Genomic DNA, 20825 nt, shown 5'->3' with positions numbered 1-20825 from the left:
CTATTAAAGAGTTCATTCTGTAAACTCACTAAATGATGTTTAGCTCTGGCTTTATTGCATTGTTTATTTCTGTACTTCTACTGAAGTACGAAGCTTTCTCAATATGTGAAATGCAGTATAAAGAACATTTATTGAGTTGGATACTAACAAGTACATTATACCCAGAGAGATCTTAAGAATGCATAATATATGAATTACTGGCATCTTAATTTTACTGTAAGGAATGATAAATATTTTAAGATTTTTATCCAGTATAATGCCCTTTAAAGAAACATACAACATATGCCAGGTGCTTTCAATAAAATGTTATCAAAATTACCTTTTTAAATGCCCCTGATGGTAAAATATTCAGATGATTAAAAGTGAGGTTCCATAAGGTCTTCACTCTCTAAAAAACACAGTCCTTTAGTTTCAGTAAGGTCTTGAGGGAACTTACACTCTTGAGATTTATGCCATGGCAATAACATAGTTCAATGAGAGCCAGTTTGGTGTAGTGGCTAGGAGTGGTTAGGAGTGCAGCCTTCTAATCTGGCAAGCTGGGTTCGACTCTGCATTCCTCCACACGCCTCCACACGCAGCCATCTGGGTGACCTTGGGCTCGCCACAGGGCTGATAAAGCTGTTCTGACCAAGCAGTGATATCAGGGCTCTCTCAACCTCACCCACCCCACAGGGTGTCTGTTGTGGGGAGAGGAATGGGAAGGCGACTGTAAGCCGCTTTGAGCCTCCTTTGGGTAGAGAAAAGTGGCATATAAGAACCAACTCGTCTTCTTCTTCTTTGAGCTGTTTAATAAAAACATTTTAATGATACTTAGTTAATATTGAATCCTATGAACTTTTTTTTCTGTGAAGATTCCTGCTGGGTGCTCCAAGTTGAAGTCATTTCACTTTATGCCTAGGTCCTGTAAGTGCTGACATAGAGCTCTCTATAAAAGGAATGCTCTACTCATCTAACTAGAGGTGCACTCCTTGAACAGAGTAGCCAATCTGCTGCAAAATGAGGTTCTGGAATGATGCAGCTCCTGTGTATAAACCCATATCATGTCCCAGGCTCTTCAGCCATTCATCTAAAGATTAATGCCTTTATTTAGATTCCTTGGTTGGCCTAAAGTTATGTAGGACCTTTATGCATTCACAGTTCAGTTGCCCCCTTTTTAACGGTATTCCTGGGTCGTCTACTTAGGATTCCTTTTTCAAATTGGTTATGTCCCCGTTCCAAACCGTCAGTGGGCTCTCTTGGACATATTGTCCTGCAGTGTCCTTATATGCCCCAGAACAAGGTAAAATGAATTATGCCATGACTTGATAAAAGAACTCTTCTTCCTCTAACAACACTAGAGCAAAAGGGCCAATTCCTCCTATTCTGATTTCCAACATGATTATTTTGTTGTTTTGAGTTCTAGAGGCTGCAGAGAGGTGTCAAAGGGAGACGTTTTTTTAGATATGAGTTTTAATCTTTTGCTTTATGGCTCAAGACCTTGATCTAAGAACAGGGAATGTCAAAACAACAAACAGGGGCTGTCGTTGGCATCCAACAGTGCTCATAATGATGAGAGGAATATGGTGTTTGAATGTGAGAATGGATCATCTGGCTGCTTTGGCTAGTATTCATTGGCTTCTCTCTAATTATATATGGTTTGGAAAGAAAACTGTGATGTGTGTGCACAGGTTTCCTACATTGTTTCATGATACTTAGATATCACTTATTATCAGCCATCTAACTCGCCACTTCTGCTGAGTAGCCATGGTACACAGAAGGAACCATGCTGTACCTCTTCTCTACTGATTCCCCTTGTTGCAATTGCTTCCACTGCCCTTCACTGCTTTTGCTCTTGGTCTCTCAGTGTACAGAAGCCACTCATGGATTACTAGAAAGACCAACAGCAACAGGGGATATCCTCTCAAAGGAGAAGGGCATATGAAAGGAGAGTAGCAAGCAGTGGGTGGCTGCAGGCTGTCTTGGAAACAGGGAGGAGCCAAATGGAGGCAGAAAAGGCAAATATTTGGAAGACTACATAATACGTTTCCATAATTAGTGTGTGTGAGTGCTGTGAGAAAGAGAATATGAACCCATTCCAATCTTATGGTTATCAGGAATATATTTAGCCCAGGGACAGGAAAATGAATTGCTATTTTTGACTCTGCAGAAAGAACATTCAGTATAAAATATGTCAAAAGAGCAATTAGCTAGAACACTAACCTACAGTTTGTGTATGTGTGTGTACACACGCTGTATGTAAGGCATGCAAGTAGGATTACTTGGTTTATTTTAAAGTATATTTATTCTACCTTTCTCAGTTAGCTCAAGGATAAAAAAGAAATTTTCACCACAACCCCTTATGTTGTTTCCAGTGAAAAGTCGGAAATGTAGCCACAGCCCAACTGAGGAAGGACAAACCACATGAGGAACAGAGAGTATGAATAGCCATATATGCCTTGGGGTATGCTATTATAATTCAGAATTGTGTTAACTCTCATGTAATTAATCAGTAGCATCTTTATAAAATGAATAATACCAGCTGTATAGACATGCAAATGAAGAACATTAAGCCCACTTTTCTTACCATTTTAATAAGGTATAAATTATTAGGTATAGAAGAATGTTTCACCAATTATAGTCTACAGCTTGTAGCCCAGCCAACAAATGAAAAAATGTTGCCAATAGATCTCTGTTGCTATAGCTGTCATATCATGCCCAGTTACTAACATGTGGTTGGTTATTTTGTGTTTCAGATCACTACTTGTAGTTGAGCACAAAGGAACCGCAGAGACTTCCACATCCTTCAGTGAGAAGAAAGAAACCAACTGAGCAGGATTAATGCTGACTTGTTTCTGGTGGCCTTTTTGTACAAAGGCTGCCTTGGAAGAGAATAAAGAAGGAAAGAAACGCCGTGATATTTAATGAGCTGTGAAATGAAGCACTGTTTCTCCTGCTGCTGTCGCCACCACTACCACCACTGCTGCCACTGCTCCTAACCCTCACGGTCCAAGATTCCTCTGCTCTTCATTGTGCTTTATATACATGTTTCTGTATAGTGCATTTAGAAGATTCCAGAAAGGAGTTCAAAACGGCTGCCGGGGAAAGGCCGCCAAACATGCCTACAGAAACACTACAGACAGGTAGCATGGTCAAACCCGTCAGCCCTGCCATTACATTCACTTCTGCTGTCCCTCTTCGCATTTTAAACAAAGGACCTGACTATTTCCGCAGGCAAGCAGAACCTAATCCGAAAAGACTTAGTGCAGTGGAGAGACTGGAAGCTGACAAGGCAAAATACGTCAAGAGCCAAGAGGTCATCAATGCCAAACAAGAACCTGTAAAGCCAGCAGTACTTGCCAAGCCCCCAGTATGTCCTGCAGCTAAGCGAGCCTTGGGCAGCCCTACCTTGAAAGTATTCAACAATAACATAAAGACTGAGAGTGGGGTCCAGAGGGAGAACCTAAAGCTAGAGATTTTGAAAAACATCATCAACAGCTCAGAGGGCTCCAGTTCAGGTTCAGGTCACAAACATAGTTCACGAAACTGGCCTCCCCACAGATCTGATTCAGGAGACTTAAACCGGCACTCATTTGCAGAGTCTTTAAAGGTATTCCCAACTCAAGGCCGCAGCAGTCCTCAAGAAAGCAACTCCAGTGTGAGCAGAAGACTACTGGAACAGGCACCAGAGTCATTCTTACACGTTTCCCATAGTTCATCAGACATTAGAAAAGTATCTAGCGGCAAGTCTTTAAAAGCAATACCATGCAGTAGTTCAGCTCCACCTCTGCCTCCCAAACCCAAAATTGCTGCCCTCGCTAGTTTGAAATCACCAGAAATAGACATGGTAGAACCCAGCTGTGGAGTCAGCAGAAGACCTTCTCTACAGCGCTCAAAATCAGACTTAAGTGACAGATACTTCCGTGTTGATGCAGATGTTGAACGATTCTTTAACTACTGTGGACTGGATCCTGAAGAGCTTGAAAATCTTGGGATGGAAAATTTTGCAAGGGCTAACTCTGATATTATCTCTCTCAATTTTCGCAGTGCAAGTATGATCAGTTCAGACTGTGAACAGTCTCAGGACAGCAACAGTGACCTTAGAAACGATGACAGTGCCAATGACCGCGTGCCATATGGCATTTCTGCAATTGAAAGAAATGCCAGAATCATCAAGTGGTTATACAGCATCAAGCAAGCTAGAGAGTCACAGAAAGTGTCCCATGTATAAGTGGATGTACAGAGGCACAAGCAAAGACTGTATCTTTGTGAATAGTCAGTTGTGAAGGGTTGTGAAGTCTACTTGAAGTCTTAATACACTTCTCAGATCTCTTTTTGTGTTGCTTGTTGTGCAATGTTTTCAAGTTGCATGCCTGTCAACATGTGAACTGACCTGGCTTCCACTTGAACAATAATTAGCTACAGAGCCTGGCTGAGCATACACACATTATCTGCCAAAAGTTTAAGACCAGAATCCAAATAGGGCTTTGTTTATAAACAAATATGTTTACATTAAAAAAAATGGCTGTATGGCTTCTTTTTAATATTTCTGTAGTTCCTTGTGGATTTTTTTTAAATATCTCACAATGTTTGTGTCTTAATCACAGGTATAGTTAACAGACACAGCTATTGTGTCTGTAAGGAATTTTGGAGACAAAAAAGGAACATTGCCAAAGGAAGAAAGATTTGGTTGGTCCAATGTAGTATTAATGGAATTGAAATTTCCCATCTCTCCTCTCCTGCTTCAGCCCACTGAGCATGCTGTAATGTTAGTTTTGGGGCAAAGGGGATCCTCAGGAACACTGTGGAGAGGAAGTGGGGCAAAGGGGACCCGCAGAAACACTGTGGGGAACAAAGTGGGAGGGTCTGCAGTGTAAGGTGAAATCAGTAAATATTGCCCGCCTCTGCTGCTGGTGGGAAGTGCCTTACAGCAGCAGAAAATGGCCTTTGGCTAAAACCATTAGATTAAAACCTTCCCTACAACCACCAGAAAGTTATTGAAATATCTATTCATAAAATATAACTTAAGAGGCAATCTTTTGAAACAGGTTGTTCACCTTGTTTTTGAAACAGGTTGTTCACGTAGAACCTTTTTAATAATCCTTTTTAGATTATGGTTTTCTGTGAGTGGGAATCCCTTTTCTCCTGCCCATTAAATTTTCCTCTAAAAAGGACTCAAAAAGTGTATAAGCTGCTCTTGGAAGTGATTGGAGAAAAAGAATTTCAGTGGTCCAACCAATGAAGAGGTTATTAGAAAGAGGCCCAAAAAGCAACCAATCAAAAGATGGTTGGTTTTGAAAGAAAGATTCCTTGTCTTAAACTCTTGACAGGAAAGGTTAGATCCTGTTTGCTGATCTTGAATGCCTTTTAAATTAGACAAAGCACATCATGATTACAAGCTCCTGCTGCTGACTACGTTTTTGTAGACCTGTTTGAGCAGTTCATGAACTGAAAATGGAAGTACACAGCCATATCAGTATACGAGCCTCTTACCTGGACGTGAAACACACTCAATATAGCTGAACTATATCTGAGAAATTGTGGTAATGTTGTCTTAAATATGTTATATCTTAAGGCTGTGGAAGTTTGTTACAGCTCTAGGAAACTGTAGAAACATGACAGTATGTAGCTCTCTTTTTTTTTAATGCCCCTTCTCTTCCTCCCCCCTTCCTATGGTGTTTAGTGCTGCACGTCAATCTGTTACACATTTTTTGACAATCTTGTGTCTTCCCAATGGTTTAACTGTCATCTCAAAATGACAGTTGTGGTGCGTAGCGGAGAAGGTGAAAGTGCAGTGGTTTGCGTCATTATTATATTAATGCTTTGAAGTACTTTGCAGCACTATCTAATACTTCATCAGCTAATAGGAAACTTTTTATTGTGTAAATGCTGTAAGACTTTGTACATATTTCAGTTCTTATGAGATCTTTAAAAAAAAGAGAGAGAGTGTTATGCTAATAAATAGCTCTCAGTGCAGCTACTGTTTGTGTGTTTCTGCTCTTGTACTCTTTTTTGCCCTTCACTGTTAAAGTGGGTAAAGAAGGAAGATGGAATCCAGTTAATCTCAATGCAACTTTTCAATATAAATGTAAAGAAAACACAGACACACACAAATCACAGTCATAAAATTCTTTCAGACAAAATAAATTCAGTTATCTTGATCTAAGATATCAAAAAGATTAAACCCTAGTTACAAATCTTGTCCTTTTCCCACCTGTGATGTTAACAATATTATTGTTGATTTACTAAGCAGCAGGAAGCAAGTTCAATCCAGAATCTCAAAAATGTAAAGTTCAAGAACCAAAGAGTTTCATTCCTTTTGATCATGGATACCTAGCAATTGGATAAAACAGCCTCGCTGGTTTGTTGCTTTCCCCACTCGTTCCGAGGAAAAAAAAATGGCGATCACTTCGCCAGAAGTTCAGAGGAAAGAGCCAGGGGGAGGGACTTTGTTGCAGCCTCTACATTGAGAACGCACAGGTCTTTTTTGCAAGTGTTGCAGGTTGCTGGCAGGAGTGTAGCGATTTTCTGAGGATGAATCTACTTTTCTGGATCTGGCCCCAGGGGCCTGGGGAGTCATAACCCCCTCCCCAAGGGAAAAGGTAACCTGGGGCATGGGGGGGGTTGTTTTTGGGTGGGGGGAGGGAAAGTTCTCTCGAGGCCCGGGGAGGATGATCGGCGTCCTCCCCGGGGCCTGGGGAGCAGGTTTCTTCCCCCCGCATGCAAAAATGCTCCCCAGGCCCCAGGGAGGACGATCCGCGGCTCAGCAAGTCGCGGATCGTCTTCCCCGGGGCCTGGGGAGTGCTTTCGCTTGGGGGGGGGAAGAAAAACGCTCCCCAGGCCCTGGGGAGGACGATCTGCGGCTTGCTGAGGCGCAGATCGTCCTACCTGGGGGCTGGGGAGCGTTTGTCCTCAGTTGTGGGTGAAGGGAAAAGGCTGCCCAGGCCCCGGGGACGGTGCTGGGCAGCTCAGCAAGCTCTATAGTAACAAACTCAGTAACAAACTCTATATTTTGAGTGGAAATGTTGGGGGGTCGTCTTATACACCAGCAAATACGGGAATAGCTGAATGAATTATTTGTCAGTTTCACAATGGGAGATGTTAGAGAGATACAAATACTCAAATGACTTTCAGGAAGGGCATCTGGAATGCAAAGTCAAAAAGAGGAGATAAGATGAAATACTAGGATTAATTACAAATTAACACATCAAAAGGTCTGGAGCATAGAGTTATTAAAGAAATTCTGAAATGTGTAATTCTTGATCCTCAAACAAAAAAAAGTGCTTATTAAAATCCTTGTCAGGGAATTTTAAAGTAGCTAATATAATATACAATATAATTTTTAAAAGAGACCTGGAAGAAACCAGGCTGCATTAGCCTACATTCTGTCATGATACTTTGGTGGAAAGCATTTTTCAAATGTAATTCAAACCTGTAGAAAAACAAGTCTTTGGTTTTTCCTTTTGAAAAGCAGTTCCTTGAGCATTATTAGCAAACCAGCCACTGGATATTATCTGCTCGAACTTCTAACATTTTCTGCCCTTCATCAAAGTCACTTATGGGATAAGAACAAATTCTTCATCTTCATGGTTTCTGTGCAGATCACATGGGGACCATGCTTGCACAGGCCTGTCATGGTGATCTCTTTTATAAAGCATACTAGAAAGTTTGGAGAGCTCTGCCCCCTTCCCTAATTGGTCGACTCCTTCCTGAGCAGCCCTTCTTCCCCCAGCCCTTTATTTGCTGTCAAATGTCTTCAATCTCTTTTGATCCATTAAGTTTTTTCTTTAATTATTTTTGATGCTCTCCATTTTTCTTCCCTTCATTTCTTTACCCTGCTTCATTCCTACAAACAATTGGAAGAATGACCTTATTATCAGGTGATGGCTCTCTTCAAGAAGTGCACTGAATGCAGCCTAAGAATGGCTCCGTTAGATGACTGTGGCCATTGTCTCCTATGCCTGGACAAGGTCCATGACATCTGTGCCTGGTCTGGATGCAAACAGTTCACTCCAGACTGAAAGCCAGCCTTATAAATAACAATAAACTTTATTTTTATAGCTCAGCCTTCCTAGTTGGCTCAGGGCAGGTCACAACAAAACAAAACATACAAATAATTTAATTACATAGGTAAAACTGTATATATAAATTTAAATACTTTTTAAAATACCCCTTTAAAATCTGAGTAGGATTACATTCCTGGCATCAGCCAACTGCCTGATAGAACAGCTCTTAGAGGCCCTCCAGAACTCTTGAAGGTCCCAGGGGACCCTGATCTCTCCAGGAAGAGCATGCACCAGGCCAGAGCCAAAAAGTCCTGGCCCTGGCCCTGGTTGAGGTGAGTTTATCTCTTTTGGGTCAGGGATCTTGAGCAAGTTCAGGTCTTTTGATCTTAGTGCTCAGGGGGAGTGGTAGAAGAAGCAGTTCCTTAAATACAGAGGTCCCACACTGTTTAGGGCTTTAAATGTTGGAGTCAATACCTTGAATTTGATTCAGTCTCCAATCAGGATCCAGTGCAGCTGGTAGAGCACTGGTGTCTTATGTGTTCTCCATTCCCAAAAAGGACTCATGCTACTGCATTCTGGACCAGTTGGAAGCTTCCAGTTACGTCTCAAGGACAGCCCATGGCAGAGTGAGGTACAGAAGTCTAATCTGGAGACGAACATTGCATGGATCATAGATCTGTGGTTAACAGATACAGCGCAAGTTTTTGTACCTGGTGAAGATGGGAGAATGTGTGGTGGATTACATTTGTGACTCGGGCTTCCATAGATCACTTCCATAGGCATACAGGATCACACCCAGACTCCTGATGGTGGTCGTAGGTGTTAAACAAATCAAGAGTTGGGAGTTGTGTTGCATCTTTTTTGGCATGCCAGCCCAGCCAGAGGGCATCCATCTTTGCTGGATTTATCTTTAGTTTATTTTTCTTGAGCCAGTTCACCATAGCCTCCAAACACCTGACCAAGTAATCTGAGGGTACAGATGAATGACTACTGATCAACAGAAATAGCTGGGTGTCATCAGCATAGTGATGACAGCCCAGGCCAAAAGCATAGACCAGTTGAGCAAGGAGGTGCATATATATATTAAATAATGTCAGGGAGAGAATAGCTCCCTGCAGGACTCCACAAGGGAGCTTGTACACAAGGGCTTGCTGGGGGGATACTCTCCTCCCTTTGTCCCTGACCTCAGAGGAAAGACTATCCATTTTAAGGCTATGCATTTTAAGGACAGACATTGGGCCAATAGTCTGTGGCTGATAGTGTTGAATGCTGCTATCATGTTTAGCAAGAAGAACAGCACTGACCCGCCTAGATCTAACTATCTTTGGAAGTCATCCATGAGAACAACCAGAGCTGTCTCCACCCCATAGCCAGGGCAGAAACCAGATTGGAATGGGCCAAAGGGCCAATATTGCTTCCAGGAAGCTTTGTGGTTGACCTACAACTGCCTGCTCAACCACCTCTCCCAGAAACAGCAAAACCAGGAATGGGCAGGAGTTGGCTGGGCCAGATTGGACCAGCTCCATTTTTTTCAAAAGTGGCCTGACCACAGCCACCAGACATATATCAGATCTCTTAGTATCCCTGGCCCACCACTCAGACCCACAAGCTTCTCTGCTCCCCAAGACATATGACTCATTTGCCACCTGCCTTCCTACACCAAATCTTCCCTGAGCCCTTTGCTCCAGTACTCTTGAAGCAAGAAGCAACTGTGTATCTCCAAATTTAAGCAGGGCCATGCTTCATCTCAGGAGGCCTTTGTCAAGGATAAGACTCCCTCCCCCAGTCTTTACCTTGTTTATCATGTTATCTCCTTGTTTGTGAGTTGGTTACCCCAGATACTTGGGTTCTTAGCATGGTTAAGCAAGGATATTTCCTTCAGTTTCATGTTTCACCAGTTGGTTGCCTGGCTGATTCCTTCTCTTCTATGTCCCTTTCAGAGTTACAACACAAGGTGTTCCAACTCTTGAATGAAAGGGCCATTGAGCTTGTCCCATTGTATGAGAACAAAATTGGTTTTTAATCTTGTTATTTCATAAAGTCCCTTAAGTTCTATGTATCCCCTAAGTTTTGCATGACCATTTTACAGGAGGTCATAGACTCATGATTGGATTGCTATTTTTGACCTTAAGGATGTCTACTACCATATTGCTATACACTTCTGATCTAAAAAGATTTGTTTCATTTCCAGTGAGGCCATGCCTGCTACCAGTATGCCACCCTCCCTTTTGCCTTGGCCACTGCTCCCAGAGTGTTCACCAAGGTCATGTCTTAGTCACTCATCTAAGCTTAATGGGCTGTGTCATCTATCTCTACTTAGACTTTTTTACCATTTTGGAATGGCTTTTTATCATTCCCTCCTCTGTTCTACTAGCTGATAGTGTTTCCCATGTGATTCTTCAGTCTGACTTCACTGGGCCTCCAGATTAATTGGGATAAATCCATCCTACATCCAATTCATTGGGGCCCACTTAGAATCCAAAAGGGGCAAAACTTTTCTTCTTCAGAATAGGGCAGCCTCCATACAAGCAATGGCTCAGAGGTTTGCCTCTAAAAGAGGATCCCATTATCACCATCTACTGTTAAGTCAGCATGTTATTCTCCCAGAAATGGTTACCTGTACAGGCACACATCCTTCCCTCCTTTCCCTGCTGTAGTTCTCCCATGGCAGCAAGAAGAGATTGAGGAAAGGAGTGCTGCTTGCCCTGCCCCATCATGTGACAGATGGATGGGAATGAGACAGTTCATGGATGGGGCGGGGGTGAGCACTCTGAATGTTCTAGAGAGCTTTAAAAAAGATCTCCATAGCAGGCCTGCACAAATGCAGTCTCCATGTGTGCCTGCACAGAAGACCACTCAATGAACAACAGTTACATGTAAGTGCAGCTTTGTTTTCTAGTGATCACTAGAAGTACTATAAGAAGGATCCCATTGTTCCCATTGGCTGCAGAGGAAAGGACACGCAGTAATGGGTTTAAACTACAAGTACAATGATATAGGCTAGATATCAGGAAACAAATTTTCACAGTCAGAGTAGTTCAGCAGTGGAATAGGCTGCCTAAGGAGGTGGTGAGCTCCCCCTCACTGGCAGTCTTCAAGCAAAGATTGGATACACACTTTTCTTGGATGCTTTAGGATGCTTAGGGCTGATCTTGCGTTGAGCAGGAGGTTGGACTAGATGGCCTGTATGGCCCCTTCCAACTCTATGTTTCTATGATTCTTCTAAGGATGGTAAAAAGTGTTCACAATACAGAGACTTAAAAAGTTGCATTATCCAGCGATCAGCTTTAGGACAGGAGTCAGGCAAAAGCAACCAGAAGCTAAATCAGGAAATGATCACAATTGTTAGAGAATAATGAACTCCTATGCACCCTGCAACAAACTTCTTTGAGATGAGCAGACAACAAAATAAAAGGAGATTCAGTGTAAACACAGGCTAAGAAGTCAAACAGGGACTATAAATCCCCATTTAACAGATACAAATTTTCTTGATGTCAGGAGCTGTGTCCCCTAATAGCAGCGAGGAAGTCGGTTTTCCTCCACCACCATCACCCTGATTTTTCTCATTGTTAGTTATATTTGTTTTTTTTTAATTAACTGGCAGATGCCAGTGTTGTACACACACACATATATTGAGGATCTATTGTACATGTATTGTACACGCACACATGTATTTGTTCTGCTTAGTGCAGGAGGTTGGACTAGATGACTCAGGAGATCCCTTTCAACTCTATGATTCTATGAGGATGGTCTGTGCACATAGAAGCACCCATGCTCAGTTTGTCAGTTCAAATGGCTACCACACCCACCAAGGTTACCCCAAGTGTCCCTATGGCAATGGAGCAGGAAAAAGGAATCCAGTTGGCTACCTCACCTACTCATACCCTCACTGTGGCAATTTATAGGACACCAGGAGAATAGGTGGCTAGAGGGAACCACATTGGTTCATTTTGCTTGCTTGAGTCAAGGGTACAACCACCAGCTTTGCTGTCCAGCCTTCAGCAAGCTCCTTCTACCTACAAGTAGAGGATCCTTCCTTAGATCTACTAAAACCAACCAACATCAGGGAGGAGAGGAGCAAGCAGCAACAGCAAGTGGGAGAACTCACCAACTCTTTGAATATGCTTGGATGGGTGGCTTTCTGGTCTGTTCTGAGTAGAAAAATAGTGTTCATTTCCTACATAAGCACCTCAACCCTGTATTGTTTGTGTGTCTGGGCCTGAATGATTGCATTGTTCAAGACTCAGAATTTTTGAGTTATGTGCTGTACATGAGTTTTGTGTTCTCTGTCATGAATGTACTCCTTACCCTTGAAACTTAACTTGGATCCACAAAAGTATCAGAAATGTTATCCATTTTAAAATGGCTAAATGCTTCCAGCATGCCTAAGTCCATGACCATATATTTGCAAATGTGTGATCGGATCCACACAAGATGCTTGGGTTACTCTTTTGACTGACATAGCATATTGTCTGCTTTTTTGTTGTGGCACAGTTGCAGTCTGGGTTGTGATGAACTTTGTGATGGCCTGATAATCATGTAGACTGCATTGTTTAATGGTAGGGAAATTTCAATAGTTAGGTAAATGGAATGCCCTACCTGCAAAAAAAAAAAAAAAAAAGGAAGACCACCTGGGTACCAGATTTTTTTAAAAAAAATTCAGGAGTTAGCATCTCTTGCACTAAGCTTTACACCTGCTTGGCTGACAATGCAAGTGGCAATTGTTGTTTGTGTCCTTCCATTAGCAGGAATTCTCAGTTGTCAGCAGGCACATACTGTTTGCCGTTATGTGTGTCGTCTTGAACTGCCTTTTAGAATTTGAGAACAACAATTCAGTGCCTCCCTGTAATATGCCTAAAAGAGAAAGTTGCAAGGGAGTGGAAATACAGCTGTTTCTCTGCCTCATCTTTTGCAATTAAGTGCTGGAATGAAAATGGAAAAAGAAATTATGATGAAAAGGTTGGAATGGAAGTTATGAATTTCATTTATCTTTTTTTTTTTTTTGCCCTAGAAAATGCTGTGTTTGTTTCAAAGGAAATGTACCATCTGATGATCAAGGGCTTTTCAAGGGCAAGCGGAGAAGGAATAATGTGTTTGGCAGGAATTCAATGATCAAAAGACACATTTAGAAAACACAGCCAATCAGCACTGCTGACTTTTCTCTTTTTTTCACTGCAGCTTCATCCGTCCATGGAAGCTGCACATATTTGATTCAAGTCTCTCTGCTCATTCAGTGAGAAACAAAGTGCTTAATGGAGCTCTGGGAGAGGAACTGAATAAACGCTCTGCAAAAGTCTATCACCTGGAAAGTGCCAAGTGTCAGCAGCTGGAGCAGTCTTGCCATGCCCTTATATAGTGCCATAACTGAAACTCTCCCCCCCTCCAAAAAAAAACCTTTAAAAATAAATGTTAACCAGTAGCATAAACCTAGATATAAGTGAAATTATAAACTTAAAGTTCAAAACAGATGAGATGCTGAAAAATCTTTAGATGGACCTTCCTACTATCTTCTGAGCAGAATAATTGCCACACAGGAAGTCAATTCTAATAGGACCATGCATAGTTTCATGACAACTTGTCCAGTTCCAGCACTATTACAGCTCTTTAAAGAAAAAAAGGATAGATAAAATATGAATCATCCTCTTTCCTTAAAAGGATTAATTACTATGAAGGGGGGGAATTTTGTTTTGCATGAGATGAGCAAGATTAATTCACCATTCTAGCACAATCAATGTATTTTTCAATCTATAAAGCCTCCCAATTACCTAACTCACTAATCATTATCTGATGATAAACCAATTAGCAACAATTTCTTATCAAGAGCTTTTTGTCAAGAGGACCTGTGAGAATCTTGTTTCAAAAGAGCAAAGAAACGATATTCCTGCACTTAAGAACAACTTAAGCCATAGTTGAAAAGCAAACAGCCAAACTCAGCACAGAGAAAAATATCCACAATGCACTGTGGAATATTTAGCAACCCTCCTAAAAAATGGAGAGATCAATCTATAATCTCATTGATTGAATTTATCCAAATGGCAATGGCTCCTGGAATATGTTTACCATATCTGTATAAAATAAATTTAAAATAGCCCCAACATTGGGTTTAACTTTTTTAAATAGGGTTCAAACATGGATGAAGGCAGTGATAGTGATTTTGCAGGCCTGCAAAAAAGAGTAGGATGGGGCCCCACAATCACTGTCGCCAGCCCAACAAGGCCACCCCTACTGCCAGAAGCCTCCCAGATGGGGCAGATGCAAGACCCTGCTTTTCTTTTCCCCTTTTCCTGGAGGGGTAGGGTGTGGACAATGGGGCAAGTGCCATGATGCTTATTGGCAAAGACCAGTCCCAGATGAGAAATGTGAGGAGAGGTGGAAAAAACATGAAAAAGAAAGCTATATAAATTGCTTATCCTTATAAAAATAGAATTGCATAAGGGGAGAACAAACAGCTTTACTGCTGTCAAAGGGGCAGACTGAAATGTGATCTGCCTTTCAAGCATTTTTTGTATAATTTCATCTTTACTTTTCCCCCCATTGCATTTGCAGACAATATTCTGGAGTATACAGAAGAGATTTGTGCCTGTTCCTCACTCACTTTAAAATAATAGGATATTATGCTGCTGTCTCTGTAGTGTTCAATAAATTGTTTTCAGTTTTAGGCCAGACAGTTTCCACATCTCTTCTCCATTAACTCTGACCTGCAAATGACTTGGGAATGCATGTTCGGCTAATGTGCCTAGCTGCATGAAAAGTATAGTATTAAATCCCAATAAACGCTTAATTCGCTGTATCGGTGTTGTGCATATCTCCAAGCATATCAGCTTACAAGGATCTGGCACAGAATGAACTTAGTTTCCTGAAAACCCTTCCTGTGAGCTTATGGGCTGGACTCCCATCTGCTGATGTTTCTGCTGTATAATGCATTTGTGAATAAGGAGAGCTGTCACAGACCTACAGGTTTCCCACGGTTCTCATTTTTGCACTTTCTCCAGCTGTTAAACACAAAGTGGTAATTCAAATGAATTCAGAATGTGCTGTATGTTCACTTAGACTAAAAGACAAAAAACTCTTACCCAAATTTAAAATTATGGAATACATTACCATACAAGTGGGGTACAAAAGGAATGGGGAAATGTTGGCTTTGTTGATATGTTTCCAAGTCTTATCCACTTAGGGTTGCTAACCACCAGGTAGTGGCTGGAGAGCTTTCATTATCACAACTGATCTCCAGGTGACAGAGATCAGCTCACCTGGAGAAAATGGCTGCTTTGGAAGTTGGAGTATATGGAACCCCTCCCTCCCCAAATCACTAGGTATTTCCCAGCCTAGAGCTGACAATCCACAGCTAGAGTTGGTACTAGATCAGCCACACTGGGTTTTTCCTATGTCTATTTTTGCACCATGAGTATACAGTGAAATGTGGGGCAGTTAGTTAGCACATGAACAATGTAATGTTAACGCCTGCAGTAGACAACAAAATTTGAGTCCAAGAGCACTTTTAAGACCAACAAAGATTTATTCAAGGCGTCAGCTTTTGAGTGCGTGCACTAGACAAATTTGTTCTACCCCATATCTTTCTCACATGCTGAACATCTCCTATTACAAGCAGAAATGCTGAAGTATCAAATGCCTGAAGGGCTGGTGAAATGTGATAATTGGCAGACAGATAGGTTCACATGTAACTCAAGTGGTGTTAGCCTTGAAGAACAAACATCACAAAGCATATTTGCTCAGCTTTTTATTATTGTTTACCTGCAACCCATGCCCAAATCCAGTAGCTCAAATATGCATATGATTCAATACCATATCAATGTGTCACAGCAAAACCAACAAAATCCTACAATGTTTTAAAGGCTAGCAAATGAACTATGGAAGGAACCTTTGTAGGAGATATTTGATGTCTGATGAAGCATTCTACAGTCTATGATAGATTGTGCCATAGTATAGATGTGTACCTTCCAAAACACCTGTTGCAGCAAAACACAATTGCTCAATTACTGTACAGGAATTCAGAATCTGGCTAGTTTTCTGCACGTACTATATAGAAGAAAATGGTACTCTAATGCAGTGGTCCCCAACCCCTGGTCCGGAGACTGGGACTGGTCCGTGGCTCCTCCTCGTCCTCCTTCCCGGCTGCTCTTCCACTCTGCCCCCGGCTCACCTTTGGTGCTCTCCAGTGGCTGCCATGGCTGGGGCTCCCCCTTAGCGTGGCACTGCGCAGCTGCTGCTGGCAGTGCCCCCCAGTGAGCAGCAGGAAGACAGGGGCGCCAGCGGGAAAGCAAGTGGAGCAGGGGCTCAAGCGGTGGCGGCGGCGACCTCCCTCAAGAAAAGACTACCCCCCCAGGCCTCAGTAAAATTGTCAAGCGTTGACCGGTCCCCAGTGATAAAAAGGTTGGAGACCACCGCTCTAATGGACTGTTTCCTGTACCTATATTGAGTATATAGTCTAGACTGAGATTGCATCACATTTCTGAATGTATAATTTATTAAGACTGTGATGATCCTTTCTCCAGCCATCCCAAATAATTTCTCTATGCCATCCCAAATAATTCTTAGGTTCTCTTCATTCTGGATGGTTGCAGGAATAATTGAAGTCATACATATACAGAATTGGTGGCACAGCTAAAAGAACGATAGCCAAAAGTGTTTCTCTTTTTTTATGGAAGCATCTTTGATGGATTTTAATGGAAATATCAGATGGTCAATATACTGTCTATTTGGAGTCAGAAATAAAGCTAATTTTTCTTAGCACATATGATTGAAGATCATTAAATGGGTATTGCAGGCAAGTGACTCTTATCGTTTCATCCCTGTGTGTAACCAAAAACCTAATTTAGTTCCTGGAAAATGCAAAGTCTAGTGGGTGATTTTTTTTAAGCAACACTACCGCTAGATCAAGTGAAATAGTTTAGATACCTGTGTGTGATCAAAGCCCAAGATCCTGGCAGGAGTTCTCAAAAGCAACAAAGGAAAATTAACTTAGATTGGAAGATGTTCAGTTCCAAATAAAGTTGCCAATGACAAGCTCATTTGCATAAAATATGACATGATGGAATGGCAATGAATATTACTACAGGGATAAAATGCACCAAAAAACTCTGGTAATCAAAATAATAAAAGTTGTAAATGGTGGTTTCTATTTCTGTCTTATAGTGCACATCTTGTGGATTTGCAAGATAGAGGCCATTTCCGCATGGAGTGGCTTCCTGCTAGCAAATGTGGGATGGTACATCTCACATTTGCAGCCTTCCTCACGGGTAGACCCCTTTCGTGTTTTCCCTATGCACCTTCGAGGCTTTTTGCTTCCTGACGAGGCTGCAAGGGAAAACAAGCCAAAATTCTCCCTTGGCTTGTCAATTACAGCAAGCCACCAATTACAACACAGCTGTTCTCTATTGGACTGAAACTTTCTGCCGCCTCCCCCCCAACCCTGAATTTTTAAAAACGTACTTCCACGTTGCTATGCGGTAATAACACATAACGCATACGCATCTTTAATAAAATTTCTTTAGTTCTCAAATTATACTTACCAATTGGTTGAAGGCAGCAGGAAAAAATGAATACCCAGCATGAGATCTTATACCAATGATATTGGAATACAATGACTTCTGTAAACTTGCCTCATGGATTCATGGTTGAGATGAGCTTTTAACTGGATGCTTCTTACTTGGCATTACAAGCCTTTTTTATTACTTTGATTTAAATCAACATGGATATTTACAATCTCCATCTTGTGAAATGGAAACCATGAGAAAGTTGGAAGCTCACGGGTGAACACTTTATCTAGATGGCACGCTCCTAAATTTACCTATATTATAAAACAGGAGCACATATGAATTTTTTGGAAAAGTGAAGTCTGTCCTACCCTTTGCATGCCAGTCATTTCCCACTAACTGCCTGTGTAGCAAAATACATAATCTTCCTTGTGATCCAAAAGATCACAGGTGCATAGACTCACCACATGCTGTTCTGCAAGCTGCCAGACAAGAGCTTGCTTGAAAGCCGTAAAATGTTATTGAATTCTTAATCTGAGATGTAACCATCAAAGGATGAATAATTCTGACTTGGGCCATATAGTAATTTCTGCACTGTGACTCAGTAGCCCTTGTTTCTAATCATACACATGTGGGCTAGTCAGCTGTCAAGGAAAGGTATTCTGTACACTGCCAAAGCCATGTATCTCAGTACATTTCAGACCTTACTTAACCTTTGGCTGGGGAAGGGGGGGGGAACAGTTTTAGGTTTGTGACAGAATTCAAGCCCTGGATTGGAAAATAATTGTCAGTACAAGCAATTTTCATGTCATCTATCTCTGAGTTGAATCAAAATATCTGGAATAAGTGGAGTAACATGCATTTGTAAATCAGTACGAAGAGGTGTTAAAGATATGTGTGATCCCACAACCTTTTCTCCTCCTTTGCATTCATGCATTAATGAAAATTTAACACCTAACAAGGTTTGCCAGACAGGCTAGGTTTCACCCCATTTTATTTCCCACAAGTAGGCTCTACTTCATTTCTGGGATTTCTTGGTGCTTCAGTGACTGAAAGTGACTGATACAATTGCTTGACAGTGTGCCATGAATTCTCTATTTGCCAGACCTTAAGGAATCTATCTTTTAATGGGTTGCATTAAAATAAAACCTGTCAGCATTTGAAGTTGGACCTATTTTCACAATACGTTTCATTTTCTTGAGAAAGAAGGGCAAGAATAATCAAGCCTCCTTATGGTAGATCAAGTGACAGTATGTACATGGAAACACAGGCAAGGACCACACTGCTTCTGCTGTGCATGATACTGAGTATTTAGTAACTTGGCCTTGGCTACCCTGATCTATAAATCTGATTTTAGATCTTTATCTGATTTTAGAGCTTATGCTACCCTTATCTAGAGATCTGATTTTAGGTCTTCAACAGTATTAGAGATGTCTTTTCAAGGTGTCTTTAAAAGGTATTTTAGTTCTTCTCACAATTAAAGGTAACATGAATACTTTTACTAAAATTATTTGAAAGGGTAAATATCTTACACATTTCTAATCTTAGAAACTGCAAATGGTAAAAAAATGTTTAAATGTATTACAATTTGGCTTTGGCCTGGTTTTGTAACTAGCTTTTATTGCTGAGTTCTTATAATCTAGGAAAGCAGAATAGGATGGCATTTGATTGATGACACTGTCAGATTACTTACACAACTGAATTGTGAAACTGTTTTGTGAGGTTGTGATTTTAATTCTCTCAGGTCATGTCTAGTTTGGCCCTGTGGATGTGCATGGTGGGGTGAAGTGTATTGTTCCTGTTATTTGATGTCACGGGCAATAGCCAATTTTGGAGGGACGATACCCAGCCTTTTCAGGATGAATTGATGCATCAGCTAGGAAAGGATTCTATTTTATAGGTTACAAAAGGCAATTTCCCCACATCGAAAATGCAAATTTGGCTTGGTTCTTTCTGCAACAGAAGTTTTGGCTTTTGAAATTTGAAAACCTTATTTAGATCTCATGCAGTCACTTGAGTCAGATTACACACCATAGTGTAAAACACATATCCTTTGTGGGGAGAGGGAAACATAATTTTGTGACATGGAGGAAAAAGGTAAATAACAGTAGCAACTAGCACTTGTACAGGCATTGTTTTAATGGGTAACTAATCTGGAAAAAGCAAGATACATAATCAACCAATTATTTTTAATCTTATGTTCAAGACTCAGAGTGATTTGTAGAACATAAACCACTAAATAAAATCTGTTCAAGGTTGCTTTGTGTAGTACTTCAAGGATAATTTAAAAAGCTGATTATGTCTTACAAGCAACACCGTACATCATTAGGCTTGTGAAAAATTGTCATCAGTTTGCAACAGTGTGCCAAAGTTTCTCTTAATGTAACATATAAAACTTTAGCATAGAGTTTTGCTTCTGTATTTATGATGCTCTCTTCTCAATAAGTGTCCTGCCATAGTAATTGCTAGTCTTTCAGACAATCATTATTACAAACAAATTAAGTTGTTTCAAGCCAGGGTGCTTCTAGCATTACACAGGTTGATATAAATCATGTTTAATGAGCTTCCTCATTATTCAGTGTTTGTATCCAATGTGAATGGGAAGCAGTCTGCCAAGCTGTAATCAATGCCAGAAGACTGTATGCCCTGCCTATTAATAACACTGCTCTCAACTCATCAGATTGGACTCAGAGTTCTTATTCAGTGTTAAGCATGAATGCTTAAAATGATTGCCAATTTTGGTAAGTTATAGGATGAGAATTAATTCTGTAGTACTTGGTTAGTATTTGGACTTAAGGTTCTGGAATTTGCTGCATGCCAACTATCTGTGAGAAGTGCTGCAAATAGTTTATAGCAGCATCGAGACTTGCAAGATTCATGGGGCAGGAACATGCTACTCCTCACACTAGTGCCACTTTCTCTTTCTCCACAATGGTTTCTCATTATCCACATATACATTTGCACTCTCTCTCCAGCCTTTTATCCAGTATCTTTCTCTATCCAGTTTTACACAAACATTTTATCTTCCCAGCCCTCTACCACTGTCCTGCCAAACTTACCTGATTCCAGGTAATCTTGCCAGTTTACAAGAGATCTCAGTTGGCATTCTCCATTATGGAGATTTTTGAACATACAGCCTTCACTTTTACCCTGTAGAAGAAATATCTCCCTGCTCCCATAGTACAGATTTTTAATCTGCATTCTGGAGCCATATTCAGAATAGATATACTGATAAGGAATTGGGAGGGAGGGGAGGTGTCACAAATTACACTGTAATATCTAGCAATACCTTTCTAAAACAGCTCTTTGGTTCCTCACCACAATGTGGAGTTTGCTATTGTCTTTATAG

General features: G+C 41.1%; 1 protein-coding gene across 7 annotated transcripts in view; it reads left to right on the top strand.

Moving 5' to 3' along the window:
• FAM110B (family with sequence similarity 110 member B) overlaps nucleotides 1–5952 on the top strand; it is an 88091-nt gene extending 82139 nt beyond the window's left edge. For 6 of the 7 annotated variants that reach the window (XM_077352345.1, XM_077352347.1, XM_077352349.1 and 3 more), the window contains one exon: nucleotides 2733–5952. In XM_077352345.1, the coding sequence (XP_077208460.1) occupies nucleotides 3095–4207 (1113 nt within the window). In that variant the 5' untranslated portion in view covers nucleotides 2733–3094 and the 3' untranslated portion in view covers nucleotides 4208–5952. Of the gene's footprint in view, nucleotides 1–2289; nucleotides 2441–2732 lie in introns of those variants that run through there. The other variant, XM_077352351.1, reaches the window with a different exon arrangement.
• The last annotated feature ends 14873 nt before the right edge of the window (nucleotides 5953–20825 follow it).

The sequence above is a fragment of the Paroedura picta genome, chromosome 9, assembly GCF_049243985.1.
Source record: "Paroedura picta isolate Pp20150507F chromosome 9, Ppicta_v3.0, whole genome shotgun sequence".
Classification (NCBI taxonomy): Eukaryota; Metazoa; Chordata; class Lepidosauria; order Squamata; family Gekkonidae; genus Paroedura; species Paroedura picta.
The sequence above is the reverse complement of the archived record's forward strand: the minus strand, read 5'-3'. Positions and strand labels throughout refer to the sequence as shown.